Source organism: Lithobates pipiens, unplaced genomic scaffold, assembly GCF_037356315.1.
Source record: "Lithobates pipiens isolate NorthernLeopardFrog02 unplaced genomic scaffold, aLitPip1_a1.2 Scaffold_13, whole genome shotgun sequence".
Lineage (NCBI taxonomy): Eukaryota > Metazoa > Chordata > Amphibia > Anura > Ranidae > Lithobates > Lithobates pipiens.
The window spans coordinates 444459848-444483592 of NW_027507718.1; the positions used below are offsets into that span (position 1 = coordinate 444459848).

The 23745-nt window shown below is 43.1% G+C and overlaps 1 protein-coding gene across 1 annotated transcript in view; it reads right to left on the reverse strand.

The window, feature by feature from the left end:
- PACRGL (parkin coregulated like) overlaps positions 1–22845 on the reverse strand; it is a 43151-nt gene extending 20306 nt beyond the window's left edge. The window contains exons 1-6 of the mRNA XM_077477715.1: positions 22705–22845; positions 20053–20147; positions 13601–13764; positions 11683–11750; positions 9821–9911; positions 56–190 (exon numbers count right to left, since the gene is read on the reverse strand). Coding sequence (XP_077333841.1) covers positions 56–190; positions 9821–9911; positions 11683–11750; positions 13601–13747 — 441 coding nt within the window. The 5' untranslated portion in view covers positions 13748–13764; positions 20053–20147; positions 22705–22845. The remainder of the gene's footprint in view (positions 1–55; positions 191–9820; positions 9912–11682; positions 11751–13600; positions 13765–20052; positions 20148–22704) is intronic.
- Between the last annotated feature and the right edge of the window lie 900 nt (positions 22846–23745).

Here is a 23745-nt window from a genome sequence, read left to right on the forward strand (position 1 = left end):
CAGAAAGAAAATTAGTCTTTATAATGGATGTACAATATACATAATATATACATACAAGGGCAGGCTTTAAAGCAGCGGCCAGCTTGGGTAATAAGGGCAAGGCTTTTTCTGCAGCTCCGGGAACCATCAATAACTCCTTAAATCCCTCTTGTGATACGAATGTGTAAGGGTGTCTGGTCTCTCGAAGACCCTGTCACACAAGAAAAAGAAAGAGGAGGAAAATGTGCTTACTACTGCAATTATGAATCTCATGAACTGACAAACAGCAAATATATTTCTAAAGTCCAGTGATTTTCTAATAAGAACAGGGCAACCAACAGAAAACCTCCACAAGAATATGTATACACAATCGTAATTTATTCTTTCATTCTTAGCCCTTGTACACACGGTCGGAGAATCCGTCAGAATGTGTCCTATCGGACTGTGTTGTCGGATAATCCGACTGTGTGTGGTATGCATCGGACTGATTCCGTCGGAATATCCATCGGACCCAATTTTCCAACATGTTGGAAATATTTCCCGACCAACTGGTTCGATCGGACATACTTCGATCATGTGTGCAGAATTTTGATCGGACCAAGTGCCACGCATGCTCAGATCAAATTCCTACATCAAAGCTATTGGCTACTAGCCTGAACGTAGTCCCATCGTAACGAAATTACGTCATCACGTTCTGAATGATCGGATTTTTCGACAACCTAGTCCGACCGTGTATATGCAACAGTGTCGAACAAGATCCGACGGACAAAATCCGACGGATTTGGTTGTCGAAATCTCCGACTGTGTGTACAGGGGCTTAGACTTTTATTTATGTGGTGATCCTGTGTCATCATTTTACAAAGGTTTAAAGAGGGCTGGCTGTTTTGTACCAAATAAGAAGGCGTTTTTTAATATAACCAGGTTTTAGGGCATTTTGAAGCCCCCGCCTTTAGCATCAGTAAACGCATGATATCACAGCAGCCTGGGTATTGGTGTAATGCCCCATACACACGGTTGGAAATTCTGATGGAAAAAGTCAGATCGGATTATGTTGTCGGAAAATCTGATCGTGTGTGGGTGCTTTTAGGACTTTTTCTGTCGGAATTTCGGACGGAAAAAGTTTGAGAGTTGGATCTTCCGACAACAAAATCCGATTGGACTTTTTCTGATCGTATGTAGAGAATTCCGATGCACAAAGTGCCACACATGCTCAGAAAAAATTTGGAGACGAAAGCTATTGGCTACTGGCCTCTACGTAGCCCCGTCGTACTTTTCCACGTCACCTCATTCTGAACAATCGGATAGGGTTTCCATACATCTGGATTTCACAGACAGGAGCAGATGTCAGCGGATATGTCACCGCTGGCATCCGCCAATCCATAGAGGGGCATGGAGGGTCTGATCAGGTTCGCCTGATTGGAAAACCCATGTGAAAGGGGCCTAAGACTGAAAGGAACAGGAATAGATATAAAACATAGCACAATTACAATGTATTACATTTTCAACTATGGAGTAATTAAGCATGCTACCATATTATTATACCTGCTTTTCAATATTAATTTTGCCTGTATCAAAACAATATGTGAATTACTTTGTAGAAAAAAATTATTAGAGGTCTTGCATGCGAGCCCTGTCCTTGCACATAGATAGAATCCACTCGTAGGCATTGCCTATTGTCAAGGATAGCCAAAACCACTGAAAGTTACAGTAGCTTGAGATCAGGAATGTTTAAACTTAATCATGAGCAAAGAGCACTCATTGTTGACAAGTTCAAATGGCTTGCCTCCCTGAATCAAAGCCAATAATATGAGGGTCAACAACCTTGCTGTTCCCGATTCAGACAGCAAAAAATATCCTGACAGTGATTTTACTCTGTATATACATATACGCTTCATTAAAGTGATAGTAAATCGCACCAAAAAAGAAAAAAAAAAAAAAAAAAAACAACAACAGGCCCCTGGTCGGTTTAAGTCATAATGTGCTAGTATGCAGCGTGGGGTGACACTGAACCAGTAAAGCAAAAATTATTTTTACGGGATTCTCTTCTTTCATTTTTAAGCACAATACATTTTAACATGGACTTGAAACTTCCAGGCGTGCAGGTTCTCTGTCCGTGCCAGACCCAACTACTGTTCCCACACCCTTCCTTTCCCCCACCTCCCCTGATTGAGACACTAATCGTTTCAGAGATCATCTCCCAGCACTCCCCTGCAATGAATTATATGGCACGGCTAAAACTGTCAAGGAAAGCACCCACACAGTGCCATTACTACGAAGTGCCATTACACAGTGCCATTACTACGAAGTGTCCCCAGAGGGACAGCTCTGTGTCTGCTGGTGCCACTGCCGTCACATCCAAAATTGCCAAGATTGAGGCATGCTCAACCTTCAGTTCAAAGAAGGCCTTTTTGGGGACACCAGACTCCTTGTATTAGGGAAATAAAATGCTGTAACAAAAATTATTTTTAAATAGACAAACAATCTGGTGTCAAGTTCTCCCGATAAAAGGAAGAATGTAAAAATGTGAAAGTCAGACATTTCAAGGTACACACTGCAATAGTAAATTACTCATCTTGGAAAACAAACTATACTTTCCCTTTTAGATGATTATTTTCTCTGCCTCATTCATTTGAGTTTTACTCCTTTATTATGCAGAGTCATGTGAATAACTATTTACATCCATTGGAAATTGTTGACCTTTTTAACATATATGAATAGGCAAACATTAGATCTTGTTTTAATGCCTACAGATGAAGGGAGCATAATTTAACAAATACAATTAAAACGATGCACTCATTTTCATGATCTCAATTAACAAAAATGCAGATTTGTCATATGGAAAAAAGTACAGAGCTACATTTACCACTTCTTCAAACTGGACCCTGCTTTTCCAGATTAGGTACTAATGATTAGAACCTACCTAGGGAGCATACAGATGTCTTATTTAAGCCTCAGACACCTAGGGTCTCTTTGCCATCGACATGTGTGATGTCATCATGCCAAGATCATAGGAGTTCTCTAAGGCCCTCAGAAAGAAGGTTATGGATGCCATGAAGACAGAAAAAATACTGCGCTAAAGTGCAAAGAAAAATAGAAATAAAAAATATAGCAAAGCAGCTGCTAAAACTATGAGATACACATATAGGAAATACAATAAAACAATGTAGCAGCACTAATAATAGTGAAAAAATATATGTATTGAATAAGTTCAAAGAACAGTATAAGGTGTCTAAAAATAAACAATTGAATGTGACTTGAAAACCCAATCCAAGATTGTACATATGTGAGTGCTGACCAAAACACCTCTTGACGACAGCGCCCTACCACCACATAAATATGCGCTTACCAGAGCCAAGCTAATAGGAAGCCTGCGACTAATACCCAGCCGGGGCCTTTTCCACAAGGGAGTTGACGTTACACCACCAGCAGAGGGAAGCCCGGACCACACTCCAAATGGCTCGAGATCAAGCATCAGCCAACATGGTATAATTTAAGTAGTGCCCAAAAGATAAAAGGAGAAAACGCCACAGTGCAGACTGTACCACAATCAGTTTATTAGAATAAATGTAGTACACTTACATTGTGAGGATTAAAACAGACATAAAAATGGCCGGCCAGCAAGCGAACACCTGTCACTGAGAAGCACGATAATGTCAATACGTCCACCTTCCAAAAGGTTTTATTCTATTTTATTCTAATAAACTGATTGTGGTAGAGTCTGCACTATGGAGTTCTCTCCTTTATCTTTTGGGCACTACTTATATTATACCAAGTTGGCTGATGTTCGATCTTGAGTCATTTGGAGTGTGGTCCGGGCTTCCCTCTGCTGGTGGTGTAACGTCAACTTCCTTGTGGAAAAGGCCCCGGCTGGGTATTAGCCACAGGCTTCCTTTTAATTTGCCTCTGGTAAGCGCATATTTATGTGGTGGTGGGGCACTGCCATCAAGAGGTGTTTTGGTCAGCACTCACATATGTGCAATCTTGGATTGTGTTTCCAGTCACAATCAGTTGTTTATTTTTGGACACCTTATACTGTTTTTGGACTTATTCAATACATATATTTTTTCGCTGCTACATTGTTTTATATGGATGCCAAGAGTTTGGCCAGAGATTTAAAAAGATCACCAAATGATTTTAAATCAATTATTCCACTGTAAGCAAATAACCTAAACATGGTGTAGATATCAAATGACTACTGATTTGTTCATGAATGGTTGACCCATCAAATGCAACCATTTAAAGTTACAAAAAGTCTCCAAGAACCCCAACATTTTATCACACGGTGTTCAGGTAACTCTTGCATCAGTTGGGGTCAAAGTGTATTCAACTAAAATGAAAAAAAGAGTTTGCACCTCCATGACAGGCATTTAAAGAAATGCCCAGGTATCCAAAAAAAAAAAAAAAAAAAAAAAAAAAAAAAAAAACAAACAACAAAACACCACATTAGCACAAGATTCAAGTTTGCTACTGAACATATAATATAGACAATGGCCAGGCCTTCTGGCACAATGTGCCTAATCAAAGATAGGAACTATCTTGTCACAATAACAGTAGACGTGTGCCACAAGCTGAAGACAGTATTTCAGAAGAAAAACATCAGAACAACTGTGAAGCATGGTGGTGAAAATGTTATGGTTTGGAGTTTTTTGTTCTTCAGGGCCTAGGCAACTTGCACTCATCGAGTATGAATGATATGTTCTGTATCATATCAAAAAGTGTATTTAATAAGAATGCGATGCCACCTGTTAAAAATTTGACGGTGAAACGGAAAGTCTTTCAATATAATAATGATCAGAAGCACTCAACCGAGGAATGGCTCAGATTAAATTTTTAAAATTGGTAGTTCATGCACAGAAACCCACAGACGTCTTAAAAAAACGAAAGAACTTTTTTTTATATATAAAGAAATAAATTCCTACTAGTAGTAATATCTGCCCCAGGGGGTCAATACCATCTTAAATCAAGAATGTACTTACATTTTCCATAGTACACTATTACATGCATTGATATTTTTATTGAATAAATGTTTGAAAAGGCACATACCTAGCTGTAGCTGAAAGTAGAATATGCAGTTTACTGTCTATATTTACTGGAAAAATCTTTGCCACATTATATGGTAAATTACTTTATAAACCAATATGTCATGTCTCATGAAGGAGTTTACAACATTATACAGGGAACAAAGGACTAATAAGCCTTAATTCAACTCCTCTCATTGACAAAATTGACACACATGAGCCAAAGCCTGGCCTGACAATGTAACAAGTGACAAATAAATAAAATGACTGTGATGGGCTATGATTAATCTCAGCCATGGATAAGGCATCTGAAAATAATTACACCAAGAGACGCTTTCTTCCAATTAAAATCTCTGACAGATGTTACTATATAGCCTGATGCTAAATGACAATCAATCATTTTATTAGCAATTTCAGTGTGACATAATGTTGATCTCTCTCTCGTTTACACATAATTTAAAGGAACATGCTAAAAATGAAAGTTTCCAATATAAACAATTGGAAGTCTTATGAATGGCAATGAAAAATGATTCTGCAAAAGAAACCAGTCACGTCTTTAAAGCATTAACAATAATTTACGGATGCAGTCGTCTAATGACATGTTTTGAAGTATAATATTATATTAGCCAAACATCAAGGAAGCATTTACAGCATCGGGTCTAGAGGCCCCAGATATTAGTATTAATTATGAAAACCAGGAAATTAAAGGGAACCTGTACTGAAGAAGTATAGAAGCTTCCTCAGGTTTAAAAAAAATACTTAATTTCCTGTTTTTCATAATTAATACCAATATCTGGGGCCTCTAGTCCGATGCTGTAAACGCTTGCATTATGGTCAATCTTGGCCATCTACCAAGGATGCCCTTAGTGACTTTTAGACCTTTATGGCCTCCAGAAAATAGGACAAACAAGGCATTTGCCCTCCTGAAATGCCCTGAAATTTCCAAAGTACTGGCTCACGCACCCTCTCACATCTGGGGCCCAAAAACTGTGGTTCTCTAAGCCCTTGTACACACAGTCGGAAATTCCGATGGAAAATGTCCGATCGGACCGTGTTGTCGGATAATCCGACCTTGTGTGGGCTCCATCGGACTTTTTCCGTTGGAATGTCCAACCAACAAAGTTTGAGAGCTGGATATAAAATTTTCCGACAACATGATCCGATAGGACTTTGTCCGATCATTTGTAGAGCATTCCGATCGGACAAAGAGCCACGCATGCTCAGATCAAATTACGAGACCAAAGCTATTGGCTACTAGCTTGAACGTAGTCCCGTTGTAACGTACTAATGGCATCACGTTCAGAACGATCGGATTTTCCGACAACTTTGTCCGACTGTGTGTATGCAACACCAGTTTCGGACAGGATCCGTATGAAAAAATCCATCGGATTTTGTTGTCGGAATGTCTGACCATGTGTACAAGGGCTAAAGACCTCCTGGTTAAGAATCTTTTCTGACTCCGGAACCCACTTCTTGCTTAAGAAGTCTGCTAGCTGATTCACACTCCCCTTTAGGTGGACCACTATTAGAAGAGGCTAGATTTTCTTCTGACCATTTCAGAATTTGCCCTTTCAAGGCTAGGAGAGTACTGTTTCTGGTCCCCCCCTGCTCTGATATGTAGGCCATGGCTGAAGCATTGTCCAAAAGAATCTGGATGTGGTGACCCTGGAGAGACCTCTAACAAAGAGGAGGGCCAGCATTACTGCTTTTAATTCTCTCCAAGTGGATGCCCTCCTATTTTGACCATGAACCCCGGGCTATTTGACCTTCCAGATGGGCCCCCCAACCCGAGGCACTTGCGTCTTTCATCAGCCTTTTAGCTGGTGGTAGGAACCACAGCAACCCTTGGTAAGGTTGGCCTAATCTCTCCTTCACCATTATGTTGTCCAGTAACTGTTGATGATCCCAGTTCCGCAGAATGAACTGTTGAAGTGGGCGAAAGTGCAGATGTGTCCACTGAGCTGCTGGCATAGAAGCTATAAGCAGCCTAGTGCTGAAAGGGTTGAACTCACCAACACCAACTGATTGGACTGAATAGGTTAAAAGTGATTTGCATTTTTTCTACTGGGAGAAAGATATTTTCCTGCACCAAGCGTATGTACCCAAAAAATATGACCAATTCAAAGAACTGAAGTCTGCTCACATAATTTGAAAAAAAAAACATTTTTTTTTTTAAAACATCTTTGCCATTCTGAAGCTTCCCTCCAATCACTTTGCATATTATTTTAGATATACAGTGATTCTGCACTTGCCAAATATGCTGCAGAAATCTCCCTCCACCAAGTCTGGCTGCAGTCATGTGGGCAACTGAAGCTGCTGTTTGTTCACTTCCTTTACACAGACACAGAGGCACGCCTCCAGCTCTGCAGCTCTCATTGCCCCTCTTATGACTCATCCCCCCTCCCTTCCTGCCAAACTCTCACGAGAGTGAGCTGTGCATGATGTCATAAGCCCAGGCTTTTTACCAGACAAGAAAAAGGAAGTGGGCTGTATAAGATATTTACTGGCAGAAAAAAAATGTTTTACTATCCAAAGTTAAAAAAACAAGGGCAAACAATTTAATAGATGGTAAGTTTAAAAAATTACTGAAGTTCCGCTTTAAGCAGGGACCAAATTTTTGCAGGTTCAGCAGCAAACCTAAATTCTCAAGATGAGTCATCTGTAAATCTGCCACCAACTGTTCCCTGGAACTGACAAACTGCAGAAGACCATCCAAATCATAATCCCTTTCATTCTCAGAAGACCTAGGGCTCCTGACATCACTTTAAGAAAGATTCTTGTGGCAGAGGACAACCCAGAAGGGTGAGCTTTGAATTGAAGGTGAGAAATACTGTCACTCTGACCACTGGTCAAATATGTCTATGCAAACTCTGGTATATGGGAATGTGAAAATATAAAAGCCCTCAAATCAAGTGACACCATGAAGTAGCATGAGGTAAGTAAATTCCTCACTGAAAAATTGTGTCCATCTGAAATTTTATGTAACAAATGGATTTCTTCAAAATCTTCAGGTTTAGAATTAAACAAAACTTCTGGGATGTTTTTTTTTCACTAGAAACACATGAAGATATAATCCTCGCTCCTTCTAGTACCAGAAAACAACTCCCTGCTGCATCAACTCTTCCAGAAGAGATATCATAGCTAGGGATTTTTCCAGTAACCTGAAAGCTAAAAGTTACAATAATTCTCCTCGGAGGAACTTCTGAAAACTCTAACCTGTATCCCTGAGCAATGACATTCTAAACGAAGGTGCTGGATGTCATGCAAAGGAAGGCCTGAAGACTCCTTCCCATTAGTCGTACACTGTCACTGGATTCTGAAGTCCTGTTCAGGATGCCTCAACAAAACTCCTTCCTTTCCTTTTCCTTTCTGGGGATTCCAGGATTTTTTATAAGCAGTATTTTAGGACTGACGAAAAATAACAAAATGTTTTCCCACAGGCCCCTTCATTTTCTTCACCAGAAGTGTTTTTTTGTTATCTGCAGTTCTATCCAAAAGCACGGCCCGAACAAGAGGTTTGTTGGAAAAGGGATACTGCAAAATTTGACCTTTGATGCCGAGTTCCCGGACCATGCTTTGAACAAAAAAGCCTGCCCTGCTGAATTAACCAGAGCAGAATACTTGACGGACATCCTTATAGACTCGGGTGAGGTGTCTGCCATGTAATTCTCACCTTTTAACAGCATGGGAAAGGTCTCCAACAACTCCCAACGTGAGGTGCCTGCCTCAATGAGGTCTCTTGATTGACAAAGCCAAAAATCCAGATTTCTGGCTACTACTGTTGAGTTTATTGATGGATTCAAATCTGACAAAGTAGAATTCCAAGCTTTTTTGAAAGGGGAATTGTCTCTTTGTCCATAGCATTCTTTAGTACCCCCATGTCCTCAAATGCTAAATTAATATTTCCTGGAACATGGAAAACAAATGCATCTGACTTAGTTGTTTTATTCCAGAACATTAATTCATTCACCTCAAAAGGGAATATTCTTCTAATGACACGTACACACATTCAGAATTTTGGCCAGCAAAAGATCGATGGAAAATGCGACCGTGTCTATGTTCCATTGGAATTTAGCTGGCCGAATTCCCGCCAGCAAAAATTTGAGAGCATGGTCTCAATTTTCCAGACGGAAAAGCTTTCTATCGGCAATTCCAATTGTGGGTATGCAATTCCAGCACACAAAAACTCATGCATGCTTAGATCCAACTATGAGATGGAAGCTATTGGCTACTGGGTATTGAACTTTCTTTTTCTAGTCCCGTCGTATGTGTTGTACATCACCGCGTTCTTGACGGCCGTGTTTATGCAAGACAGCTTGAGCGAAATCCCATTGGGAAAAACATCAGAGCTTTTTCTGACCAAAATTCTGATCGTGTGTACGCAACATAAGAGATTTTGGAGAGCAGTGGTTTACTGGAACTGATCTGTCTTTTCCTTCTGCAGCAGTTGAAAGCCAGCTTCTCCTTCTCTTCGTCCCGCCAGAATTCAGCTGCTGCAGGAGGAAAATACAGGGGATCAGTTCCTGTAAATGCTAAGCCCTTCTGTCCAGGTTTCTCGCATTCTGCTGCCCGGACCCCTCTGGTTCGCCAATCTCCTTTCTTTGTCTCAAAAGTGAGACATCAGTGTTCTGTTTAGGCCCTCAATATTTCACCAAAGACCCACAACAGGGCTGGCAAAAATAATAAAAATTGTAATAAAAAAAACAAAAACAAAAAAACAACATCTTGCAAACAGGCCCAGTGCTATATATACACACACACAAAACACAATTTATTTATATTATATCATAGTAAATATACAATTTCAAAGATTAAGAAATTACCTCGGCTAAGTTGATGAGAAGCGGCTCAAAAGGTATTGTTTCTGGAGGGCGCTCCCACTGTAGCTTGTGCTTCACAGAGCCATGGACCAGCCTGAGTGGTAGAAAGTACTCATGTGATTAGGGCTATTCTGTACATGATACATTTCCAACTCTCCATACACAAATGAAGCACACATACAGCATTTCCCTTCTCAATACATTTTGCTCACATTTTGAATGGGGCAAAAACCTTTACCACTGACAGGGGTGCTTACAACGTCCAATTTTTATTTAGGTAAAACTTTATTTTGAAAAGAAAAAATAAAACTGTTGATGTAACTACTCAAAGGCCCCTTTCACACATGCTGATGGTATGTCCGTATTTCATCCATCCGTTTGCGGATGAAATACGGACATCCATTCATCCCTATGGGATAGCGGGTGTCTGCGGATGAGCATCCGCAGACACCCGATTTCGTCCGCCTCCGCAACAGTCCGATTCTGCAGACGGAGGAAAATCCTATTTTTCTATCCGTCTGCAGAGCGGATCGGACGAACACGGACACACGGTCCGTGCTCGTCCGATCCCCATAGAGGAGAGCGGAGAGCTGACAGGGCAGTCCCCGCACAGTGTGCGGAGACCGCCCTGTCCGCAGCCGGCTCAGCGGGGACAACGGAGCGATCCCCGCTGAGCGAGCGGATCTTCACGGGGCGGATCATTACTGATCCGCCCCGTGTGAAAGAGGCCAAAGGATATGTAAACATTTTTGTTTTTTTGTTTTTAAACAAGCATGTCATTCTTACCTCCCCTGTGCAGATGGTTTTGCACAGAGTGGCCCCACTCCTCCTCTTCTGGGGTTCCTCAGCGGCGCTTTTAGCTCCCCTTCTTTTCAAGTGCCCAGTCGGGAAAGCGGTCTCCCTTGGGGCACCATGTGGGCCTGCTCCCATGTCCTGTTGCTGCGTCCATTGACACAGACAGCAGGACTCAGCTTCGCTCCCCGGCTACCAAGTCACTGAACTTGATTGACAGCAGCGGGAGCCAATGGCTGCAAAACGCAAATTGCAGCAAAAATGTGTTCTGTAGCTTCTTCATTGAAGTCTACTGAATCAAGAAAGCACCTTTTTAAAAAAAAAAAAAAAAGGCCCTGACCCTTTTCAAACAACGCAGCAGCTGAACAAATAGCATAGATGTGAACATGTCCCATTGGAAACCATGTTAAATGGACTGTGGTGCATTTCTGAAAAATGCACATAAAAAGGCATAGGTGTGAACCAAGCCTAATGGTCCATTCAGACTGCAATGTGTGTGTTGAATGCACTGTAAGGGTTCATTGCTTGTTTTAGGAAAACAAAGGGAGATTTAATGCTCCTCCCCACAGCTAGACTGGTCCCTGCAGTGTCTGCATCCTCGTTCTCCAGCAGTCTAGGTTCCTGATGTCATCAAGACCAGAGCAGGGTTCATAGTTCAGCACTGGCCGTGAGAATATCGAGGGACAGTCCACCGCTAGATCGTGGGGGAGTGCCGTTTGCCCGGGAAGCAGAGGATCAGTTAAGTAAACCAGTTTCTCTTCTCCCCTAGACAAAACAATTAACCCCTGCAATGGGGATGCAATCCCACTGCAAGAGATTTTTTTAGTTGCCGGAGTTGGGCTTTAAACATAGAATATAAAACAATCCTAAAGGGAAGACTGAACAATCGCTCTGAGAATGAGTTATTTCATTTGAAAGAACCATTATTAATATAAAGACCAACACCAGTCAAAAGTATGCACTTTTAACTAAAATACTCTAACTAAAAATACTTTTTACAAAATATAAAAATATGTTGGGTTTCGGAAAGCAGAGGTCTGTAAAGCTAAAAGCAAGAATATACTAAAATTTACCTGCACGGAATGCCTCCTTTGGAGTATATGGAAGCAAACACAGAGGGAGATCTCTGGGACTCAGCAAACTGAAATAAAAATAGACATGTAAAAGTGATTGACAGCATCTGATTTCTGACATCTTCCTGAATTTAAAGAATAAACGGTTCACTGAACAGATATTATTAATTCAACAAGTAGTAATAAGTCAACTAACAGCAATGATGCCTAATTATTTCAGTTTATCTCAAGATTCCTTCTTTGATTTATTGTTAACACATATCAGCAGGTTGGATAATTAAAAAATAAATCCCCTGGAAACCATGGAGAGTGAATCACATGAATCTCATGGGTCTTAAAAAAAGAAAAAAGAAAAAAAAGGGATTATATTATACAGAGTTCAATGCAAAATCACAATAGAACAGCAGAAATTTGTCCAAGGGCATTGAGATTTCATATAACCATGTGTCTACAATTTATCTTTCCTCTTCTTTTCCTTCCTATACATCAGGGGTCTCAAAAATGTATAAACAAGGGGCCAGTTTATGGCCCTTCATACTCTAGGGGGGCCAAACTGTGGCCAGTGAGAGTAGAAAATGTCCTGATGTTAGTCGGAGTAAACAATGCCCCATCTTTAGAGGGAGGAATATTGCCCCATTGTTGGGATCAGTGACAGGAATTATGCCCCAATTGGTGGTTTCAGTAGAACAAATAGTGCTCCATCGTTGGTGACAGTGGGAGGAATATTTTCCCATTGTTGGTGTCAGTGGGAGGAATGGTGTCCCATTGTTGGTGTAAGTTGGAGGAATAGTGCTCCATCGTTGGTGTCAGTGGGAGGAAATGTGCCCCATTGTTGGTGTCAGTGGCAAGAATTATACCCCCCTTGTCGGTGTCAGTAGGAGAAACAGTGCCCGAAGGGCCAGATAAGAATCAAGCAAAAGGCCACATCCGGCCCCCAGGTTGCAGTTTGGAGACTACGGTTATACATCTTAGGTTCCTGCTTTTTTATTGCTAAGGCGACCAAATTGTTTACAGTTTGTCAAAGCATATATATGCAGGTACATGTTGGTCAGCTGTATGGTGACCATATTCACTGAGAAATGTGGTCATCATATAGTCCTGCCTATCAGCCCTAGGTGTAAAAAAAGAAATAAATCTAAAACGATTAAACCCAATTATTGGAAAAGTGTGTTTGCATATTTTGAATATCTTTTTTTTTTTTAAAGGTCCACCATGCGAATAAATAGTCCCTTCACCCCAAGTATGAACACAGTCTAGGAAAGACAATGGGCCAATAGAATAAGAGCAAGCACCTATTTACTTGTTTGTAAACACTTTTCCTGCTTTACAAACAAGTAAATTAGGCCCCTTTCACACATGCGGGTCGTATGTCCATATTTCATCCATCTGTTTGCGGATGAAATACAGACATACACATGCATTCCTATGGGATAGCGGGTGTCTGCGGATGAACATCCGCAGACACCCGATATCGTCCGCCTCCGCTATTGTCCGATTCTGCAGACGGAGGAAAATCCTATTTTTCTATCCATCTGCAGAGCGGATCAGATGAACATGGACAGACCGTGCTCATCCGATCCCCATAGAGGAGAGCGGATAGCTGACAGGGGCGGTCCCGGCACATTGTTATCCACCAGCTCAGCGTGGACAACGGAGCGATCCCCGCTGAGCAAGCGGATCTTCACGGGGCGGATCATTACTGATCCGTCCCGTGCGAAAGGGGCCTAAGACTTTGAAGATCCACAATTTCTGACGAAAAGTTTTAGTCTAGGCAGTAGTGTTCCCTTTACCCACCTTGCTTTGTGTGACCTTTCATGTCAATTAACAGAATTTTTAATACCCGACAGAACAGTTATATAAATCTATTCTAGAAAAGCTTAATTTATAGAATGTATTTTTGATAAAACATATCATTTACCGGATCTATAGTTTTGGGGTTGAGCTTATCACTTGGTTTTTCTCGGACTCCACTTGCTGAGCTTGTGGAAGGAGAAGCCAATGGTGGTGTCGTGGTTTTGCTTCGCTGACCTGTGTTTCTGGATGAACCTCGAGAAGACGCAGACATTGCTGGACCAAGGAGTTCTAGAACAGGGTACAATGTTTAATTACTGTCTAAAATATTAAAAAGATGATCATGAAAAGCAAACACTGCAAATGTTATCATGTTGTAAAGAGATGTTGTTTTCCTCCTGCACACAATTACCTTATGTACGACACTTTGTTCTTAGTATTAGCTGTAGTAGTCTTCCAAGGTAATTCAAGGCATTGCATATAGATAACAAAGTGGAACTTTACCCATAACAACAATAAAAAATAATGTTCCTTAGCAAGAAACACACATTTTTTTTTTTCAATAAAAATAATATACTAATTACACGTAAATAGTTTGCTCTTCTTTGTTCATTATCATACGAGAATTTCGGATGAACCGTCCTGATCGGCTCTGTATTTTTTGCCCAATTTTCTTATTGCCTAGGCATAAGCTTTGTTCTAGCACCACATCTCCCTGGCCTCGGAAAGTCCGGGTGAGCAATCAGCACTTCACAAGTTTAAGAACTAAATTTACATATACTGAAACAATGGTCAGAAAGGGGAATTCGCTGGATAATATCTTCAGTGCAGCACATAAGTATCAGCTTTGGGGTTAAACCTATAATAAGGCTTACCTATAGGTAGTGTACATATCTCCTAAATGTGCACCATTTAGGAGATATTTACATTACATGCAGCCAGTGACATTACTGGCGCATGTGCTCTGAAGGAAAGGCCACCTGTGCCATTCCTTCCAAGCCCTGTGCCGTGAACTGCGGATCCCACGTGCATGCACGAGAGTGACATCATCATGGCTCAGGCCAGTCACAGAGCTGGAGCACGCAAACCCAGAAGCAAGACAGGTGAAAATGGAAGTGGCTGCATGAATACTAGCACATGACTTTACCTTGCAGGAAACAAAAACGTGGTATACAACTCACTTTAACACTATATTTAAAGTAGACGTAAGGGCAAAACATTTTTTTTGTACCATTTTGGATAGAGTAAGGGAGGCTTATAATCAATATTAGTTTCTTTGCTAGCTGTGCCCCATTGGGGAGATTTCTCTTCACTTCCTGTTCCATAGTAGCAACAGAAAGGAAATTCTTCGAAAGTGAGGGGAAGCCCTGGTAGTCACGATAGTCACCACAACTAGTGTACTTATTTGAAGATTTCCCCTCTATTCCTGTTCTGATACGCACTCAAAACGTGTGATTGGTGATAGTGGTCACAGATCAAATAGAGACAGTAAATCCCTCTAACAGGGACACAGACAACAATAAAAACCTAAAAGATGTTCTTCCACTTTATCTAAAACTACAAAAAAAAAGTTTTGCCTTCAGTTATAAGAGATTTGTGTAAAGGAGAGTTGCACAGCACAGCTGAGAATTTGACACCATTTTGCTCTGTTACAGTAAAGAGGAATACCGTGATTGGGTCTTAGAACTGCTCCTTCCTCTCCCAGTTTGAGTGCATATGTATAGGGAATTGAACGAGGCTGATACTAAATCAAGTTCAAGATACTTGAAATGAGGAGCGTTCACTGATTAGACAAGGTGGAGAGCATGATGTCTGAATGGCACCCGGGCTGAGCAGTTGACCACTTGTTTTTTTCGGAATGCTTAAGGCCAGCTGTACGATGCAGGACCTGGAAGCACACCTGAAATCACAGTCTACTTCAGTGATTTCCAGCTTCCAGAGGGACCAGTCAGGTATGTTATATGCATAGTTATAAAATATCCTTACCTGAAATTCATTTTTAACAATTTATAAATACAGAACAGTGTTGAATTTGTATTTTTTATATCTGCTTGAAGTTCCAGTTCATGAGTCTCAATTCACCACGCTCACAAACCTGTGAATGGGTGCAACAATAATAACTCGCACACAGTCTAGGTTCTATTAGTAGAACTTGTATTGTGGCAAAGGCAAAACTGTTGGAGAGGGACCAACCGGGAACACTCACGAATGGCAATAGCGTGTAGCAGAGCAGGCATCAGTTAAACTGAAAGCGTATGTCTGGAAGGGTGGAATACGGCCTGGCTCTCTCATACCCAATCGGGAAGATGTCCAATAGAAATGCAAGCCCTAAGCTTTCCCTTCTTGTCTAGAACCTTTCCCTGCTTCCAGTACTGTTCCTGATAGACGGGTAACCTGTCTCTACACTACCCACACATGAATGTGTGCAAAAAGGACTTATAAAGACTTCAAGATGGCCACCAAGGGTCACCTTTAGGCAGTGCAGCCAACTAGAACGCTGCTCCCAGGAACCAGGAACCACAAAGAAACCATGTTTCTCCTGACTTCCTCTCGAAGCTGTGATGCCACACCAGTCAGGCGCTACTTACAGTGGAGGAAGCAGACTGCACCTGCCTACAAACGTACTCTTTGCCTATGCAAGGTGTGCGGATAGCCCATCTCTAACAATAGCTAGATGTTGGTCAGCTAGTCCAATGAACAAAACTGTTGAAAATCCATGCATTAAGTCATTAAATGTGTTCAGTTTTTATTTTAATCAAAGCACCTTCCTAATGGAGCTCTTCAAGGGATTTTTAAAGTGATTCTAAAGCCTGAATGTTCTATGCATGAAGGTAAAAACCTTCAGTGTGCAGCTCACCCCTCTCTCAATAGCTGAGACACCTTGGCTCCCACTGCTGTCAATCAAAGACAGTGAGGAGGGAGCGGGGGTGGGGCTGAGCCATACTCTGTGTGTCTTATAGACATACAGAGGCAGCTTGGGAGCGGGCACGCACAAATGCCCCCAGAGCAAGCAGCTTGCTCTAGGGGCACTCAGCAGTGGGAAGAAGCCTGGAGCGCCAGTGGGGCTGAGAAAATTGAATAGAAAAAATTTCAAATACTTGGAAAGGATGGAAAGAGTTTAACATCACGAAGAAATGGTCTGAGATAATGGAAATCTGAGAAAAGAAAAAAAGGAAGATGTAGAGGGAATAAATGAAGGAACGCAGGTTTAAGGAATGTGGGATGGGAAAGACAAGGGGGAGGGGGGTAGGGGAAAATTATATTTTTATAAATGAGAATTTTGAACAAAGTATTGTATATGATGTGAAATTGAATACAATTTAAACTATAATAAAAAAATAATAATAAAAAAAATATGAGAGAACCTGAAGCACTTCCAGATTCATTCAGCCTAGAGGAATCAGAGGATCAGTGATTGGCAGTTCACCAATCTCCATTCTGGTCCCTCCCCCCCCCCCCCCCCTGCAAGAGGAAAAAGAAGAGCAAGGCGAGGTGAGAGACCATAAAGGGGGGCAGGTGCTACAGTACTTTCCCAAAAAATTTGTGCCTGCAAGAGGCAGATAATGTACCTCAGTAAATATAAGGGTGAAAAAAAGGAAAGACAACACTCCACTGACTCCCTTATAGAAAAGAAGCATTTAATTTCTTCCATGCCACATCTGAAAATACAGAACAGGGAACCGTGTGTTGCTTCCACCAACTGGACATATATTATGCTGAAATGTGAATGCACACAGAGAGAACACAATGATTAAAATCACCACATATATGAATAATGAATGACCCTGATATTGTGTAGTCCTATCTCTTGCTGTATAATGAATTATTACTGAAGGATACAAGGCATCAAAAGCTGTCTAATTATTCAATAAGTGCTAAGAATAATGACTAGAATATTTAGTAGGCAGTTTAGTTGATGTGATTATGATCCTATAAAGTCAATTCTATGGCTATACACTATAACTTGTAGAGGAACCTCTATATAAAGGTCATGTAAACCCCAGGCTGATTCATTAAAGAGTCACCTAAACGGATTGTTTCTATAGAATGGTCACGTTTGCCATAGGTGGCAACCATATAAGATAACATTCCCTAGACCAAAATGAGCAGTTAACCCTTGCAGTGTAGGGGCAGCCCAAATGCAAGGGGGGATTTTTAATTGCCCCGGAGTTGGGTTTTAAAAATATAAAATGCAGATAAGTATAACAAAGTGTTTTCAGATTTTCTGCTTGGTCTGAAGACAGGCAACAAGGAGATGGCACCAGCCTACCAATCATCAAAAACAAGCAGCAAGGGCAGGTAGAAGGCCACAACAACCCACACACTACTGCCAATGCTAGGATAGTGGCGGCAGCAAGAAGGATTCAACTGCCCATCTACCCCGATCACCAGGTTGGCACAAGTAGGTACATCCACCACCACTGCCAGGCAGTAAGGGGGATGCAACAGCCCACCAACCACCAAACTCTGCCAGAGAGTGAGGGCAGCAAGGAAGCCAACAGCCAATCATAGGTGGTGGAGGCATTCCCCAACCTGCAACCACGTGTATACAAGGGATTTGTAATAATAATAATAATAATAATAATAATAATAATAATAATAATAATGTGGCTGCGGGGAAGAGAATGCCTGCGCCATCTATGATTGGCTGACGACTTAGGCAGGATAGCTCAGGCAGGTTCAGACTTGTGTCTGAAAACGGCTGAGCTCAATCTTGATTATCAGTCAGCGCAGGCATGTTCAGATCCTAGTCCAAACCCACTTGAGTGAGCCCACCAGGAACCTGTCACTGTACTGGGCCAATCATGAATGGCTGGGCATTCTCTGTGCTGTAGTTACAAGTATACAAGGGCTCAGCACAGTGACAGCTTCCAGGCAGACTCAATCAGGTGGGTTTGGAGTAGGATCTGAACATGCTTGTGCTTATCCCTACTGCTGATGATTAGGGATCAATCTTGGGTTAGGACCGAACCAAAGAAGAAGCTATTACTCCGCCCAATTAAAGTGGAATCAAAATCACGCTTCTGAAAACTGGAAGCTGGCAGAGTCCTTTAAAAAGCCTACCTCCCTGCTTGCAGTCTTCTTTGGAATGTAAACTGAGCTGCGCAAGCATAACTTAGTTTACATTTAGGCACAGCGCCTGTGCGCCAGGATGACTGAACTCTTGTGCAGGAGTGGCATCATCCCACGCAAACCAATGGAGATGGCTGGAACCAGGCACACCGAAGAAGCCAGGTAGAAGATGACAGCACTGGCAAGGGGTCGGACTGTTGGAGGTTATTGCAGAGTTTAGATCCTAAAGTGGTTGTAAAGGTAGAAGGTTTAATACCTTAATGCATTCTTTTCAATAAAGTGGAGCTCCACCAAAAAAGGGAAGCTCCCCTTGTTTCCCCTCGAAAGTTCGGTCCCCTACCTGCTTCCCCCCCTGCCAGGCCATTCAGAAAGTGCAGTGAGCATGCACAGTAGGGAACCGGCTGTGAAGGTGCAAGGCTTCACTGACAGTTGCCCTTACAACGAATGGGGGTGGCAGCACCTGAGAACCGACTGCAAAATATGCTAGGTTGCTGATCGTGGGATCCCTGGACAGGCAAGTGTCCTAATATTAAAAGTCAGCAGCTACAGTATTTGTAGCTACTGACTTTTAATTTTTTTACCTCTTTAAGGGAAAAAAAAAAAAAAAGCCTTCTGTGCACAGGATCCCCCCTAGACCCCCCAAATATTTACCTGAGTCCAATCTTGATCCAGTTCTGTGCCTAGGAACAGCGGCTCTCCCCGTTCTCTCCTCTGTGGACTTTGAGGCAGCATTGGTTCCTGCTGCTGTCAAGCTCAGCCTGTCAGGAGAGAGCCAGAGGGAGGCCTAGCTGTGCTGTGTGTGTCTAGGGACACACACAGCACAGCTTAGGATTGAGCTTGCATGAGCACCGCCATAGCAAGCGGATTGCTATGTAGGCACTTGGTGGGAGGAGCCAGGAGTAGCAGTGAGGGACCCGAGAAAAGGAGGATCGGGCTGCTTTGTGCAAAACCACTGCCCAGAGCAGGTAAGTATGACATGTTTGTGATTTAAAAAAAAAAAAAGGCTTTTAACTGTAGCTAAGACATTCCTCATTCAGCAAATGTGTGTACACAAAAGGGGTAAGGAATAGAGCCTAGGTTCACAGTGATGCAGGTTTGAAATCATGCGACTTTAGCTGAACTCGCATGATTTCAAACCCGCATGTCAGTCTGACTTCAGGAGGGATTTCAGAGACATCTGTGCGGGTCCCTGAATTGAAATCTCCCCCAAAGTCGTCAAAAGTAGTACAGGGGCTACTTTTGGGAATCAATGTGGTGCTGCAAAGTCTGCATCACACCGTTTTGGACAGTGCCATTGCTGCCAATAGCCGACAATTTGACATGTCAAATCGCATGTCAAAACGGGCTGATGTGAACGTGGGCTAAATCATTGACCTAATAAGTCCAAATGCCCTGCCTGCAGTTGACTGGCCAGCAGTGGACCTCAAGGACAGCTTTCTTCTGGGTTCAGTCCCAACACAAGCCTGTCCCTACTGGTAACATTGTCAAGGAGAGGTGTCCACTTACCTGAACCTTTGTCACTGGGCCAGATTGCTGCTGAGGGAGTGGCAAATCACTGGTCCGGTTAATGTGGGAGTGTCTGTTGCTCATGTGACATGGTCCTTATGTAAAAAGAAAAGTCCAATGAGATTAGGAAATGACAGTCACATGACTAATATAAAGATATTATTCCTGGTGTATGTTTGTGAATGGAGCGGGGAGGAGAGCTCCTCCAATATTATTAATTCCATCCTAATCAATAATAAAACATTTACAAAAACGAAACAATGATGCGGCCCTGTGGACAGGTTGGGGGCTACAGATTTGGCACCCTATATCTACTAAAGCTAAATAGCACTCATGGGACTCGTTCACACCAGCCCGCATGGAGCATAAAAGAGAAGTATGGGTTTGGGGTTTTTTCACCCCCATCATACTTACCTAGGTGGATACAGCTTTGGTCCAAACCTGCATCTGTCCCCTGGCATCTCTACACTGAGAACCGAGCGATCCAACACCGCCAATGGCTCAGTTCTCTCACCTCCCCGAGTAGAGAGCTGCTGATTGTCAATCAGCAACTCTCCTGCTCTGCTCCTCCTCACTCACTGGAGCACTGTGCTGTAGAGGGGCGAGGAGCGGCCGTCTCAGCCTCTCAGCAACTCGCATTCCTTACTTGTCTGCTCTGTGCTGAAAAGGGGTCACAGTAATGCAAAATGAATTGCACTCCTGTGACCCATAGGAGAAGCCCAGCCAAACGAGCTTAGGCTGGACTTCTCCTATAAAAGAGAAGTATGAGAAGAAAAAAGAAAAAAAATTCACACTCACCTAGATGGCTGTAGCATGGACCTGGTCTGCATCTCCCCTGCTGGCTCTAAGACTGAGAACTGAGTGATCACATGACTGCTGATCGATCAGTTCTTGGTCTTCAGTGAGTAGAGAGTGGTGACTGTCAGTCAATAGCTCTATGCTCTGCCCCTCACCCCCAGAGTTCACTGGAGTGCCAGGCTGTGGAGAGGGCGGGAGCAGCTGGTTTAGGTTCTCACTGGCACACTGAGAGGCTGAGCCAACTGCCAGTCAGGCCAGTGGTGTATTTTGGTTTTGTGCTTCCCTAGGCCTGACTAAACTTGTGCAATTAAATTAAATATGACCCACCCCTTCCTGTCAAGGCCACACTCCTTCCCGCTTAAAATCCGCTTTGTCATCTTTGTGGGAGGAGGACAGAGGAGCTTGAGGGGAGGGGGTGCTTTGGGAGTGGAGAGAACTTGTGCTAGTGGGGGGGTCAGATCCCCCCACTAACACATGCCCTCTCCCCTCCCAAAGCACTCCCCAGCACATATCCTATACCCCCCTCCCCCCATCACTCCACCATGTGCGCATCTGTGCTCCCTTCCCCCCCCCCACCCTTCCTGGGTTACAGTGTCCCCCTCTACTGTGAACAATGCACAGACCTCAGAACAAAAGCATGGCTCTTGCAGTGCACCCATGCCTCTCCTCCTGGCTGTGTACACAGTAATATTAGAGCCGAGGAGGGGGATCCTCAGTGAGCTGTATACGCCTCTCAGTGGGAAAGAGGTGTCGGCTGCCACAGAAAGGCGATTGCCGCGTGTGGGACCCTGGGTGGCAGATGTCTAGAGTGCCCACACTAGCGTGCCCCTGTCATGCCAGTTACTGGAGCTCAGTGTGGGAACTTGTTGTGGCACTTGTCTCTGGGATTCAGCCCAAGTGCCCTAATGTGCGGGAGCCAGGAGTATTTTTTGTGCGGGGGGGGGGCAGCTTTTTTGCCGGCCCCCGAAAAGTGCCACCTTAGGCTAAGACACAGCGCTGAGTCAGGCATCTTGGCAGATCCTGACATTATTGTCAGGATCCCTGTAGAGCCTGGATTGGCTTGGTGATGTAAGCCGCCAGCAGACTTTAACACGTAGCCAGCAGAGTCTAAATCTAAATCTAAACTAAATCGTCGTACACACAATCGGATTGTTGGTCAACTGAGCGTCTGATTTTTGTCTAAAGGGCGTGTGCCAGGATCTTGTCTTGCATACTAATGGCACACAATTGTCGGCCAACAAACATGAATGTAGTGACGTACTACAAGGAATTTCATCTCTTGAGTGCCAACCTTTGGGTACCTTCTGCTAATGTCCTGTTTGGTGAACATTGATTCCGAGCATGCATGTTTGTACTTTGGACTTTTGTGTGATGGACTTGTGTACACCGTTGTCTGCCGAAAATGTACTAGTCTGTCATCCAAGTTTTTTTGGCGAAAGTTGGGCAACAATTGTACTAACAGTCACATTTTAGGCAAACGGTCTGTCATCACACAATTCCCTCTCGCAAATCGGATGGTGTGTACGAGGCATTAGTGCACTGCTGAGATCTACAGGAGAAGCACGGTGCAGCCAAAAGAGTGTCAGCCGTACTTCTCCTTTAATGGTTGTGTGTTGTGAAGAGGGCGCAATGCATTGCACTGTTTATTTTTTTAACTTTATTTAAATGTAACAAAAAATATTATGTGCAGCTCTATGCACCAGCGTATTCTGATGTGATGATGCTGTGTATAAAAATGTATACACTGTAGCAGTCATTGTACATGGTACCTAGCAGGAATATGGGGACCCCTCCACCCCATCCAACACCAGGGACCACTCTAAGCTGAAGACCGTCCATTAGCACAACACTGACCTGCCGATGCGCAGCGCTGTCTGATGATCTCCCTAGAGTCGGTCACGCAGCCGGTGTGTTACCATAACAACAGGACGCTACGGCCAGTGGTTGGCCGAAGCCGACGTACAGGCACTCGCTTGTCCCTACCTCCGTGCGTCCTTGCGTGCTCGCTCCCGTACTTTTCCTCTTGGTATTCTGCCCACAGTGCGCATGCCCATTGTCCCGAGTTGTGGTCACGTGATGAGGCTAAATTTTTATTCATAGCACAATGTGCCTAGCTATGTACTTCACATTCAGTTTACGCCTTCATTGCTAGTGACAATAAAATGCTCAGCTGGCAGGCATTACACTGAAATTGCTAGATAAACCTGGTCATACTTGAGAACTTTCTGGAAACTTACTAGTGTGCTTCCATGTTGCTGTAATGCTCATGTGTTATTGTGCTAGGTCTGCAGATTCTAAAGACTAAAAAATGGACATGCATCATTTGTTCCAATACAGAGCACCACACCACACCACCACTGCGTTACCATGCAATGCTCGTATGAAAATAAATGACAGCCGACTCGGGGGGAGATTTACTAAACCTGGAGAGTGCAAAATCCGGTGCAGCTGTGCATGGTAGCCAATCAGCTTCTAACTTTAGTTTGTTCAATTAATAATAACAAAAAAAAGCTGGAAGCTGATTGCGCAGAGTTGCACCAGATTTTGCTCTCTCCAGTTTAAGTAAATCCCCCCCGTGTACATGTTACTGCAGCACAAAGTGTGATGAGGAGGGGTTATGGCTAAGGGAGTAGCAGTATTGTATCTTGTCACTGTGAACTGAAGGGGTTATTAGTGACAGGGGAGTATCTACCACACAGCAAACAAGGGGAGGCATTCTTCAGAGAGGTGGCGTGTGCCCCTCAGATGACCGCACTATAGCTGAATGATGGCTCTATCCAGTTCTAGGAGGGCGTCTATTGATGTTCTCCCAGAACTGCACACCCCTGCGACACGCATCCAGCTCGCTCTGTGATCACTCTGTTTCCCAGACACAGCTGATCACAGATCGGGGTA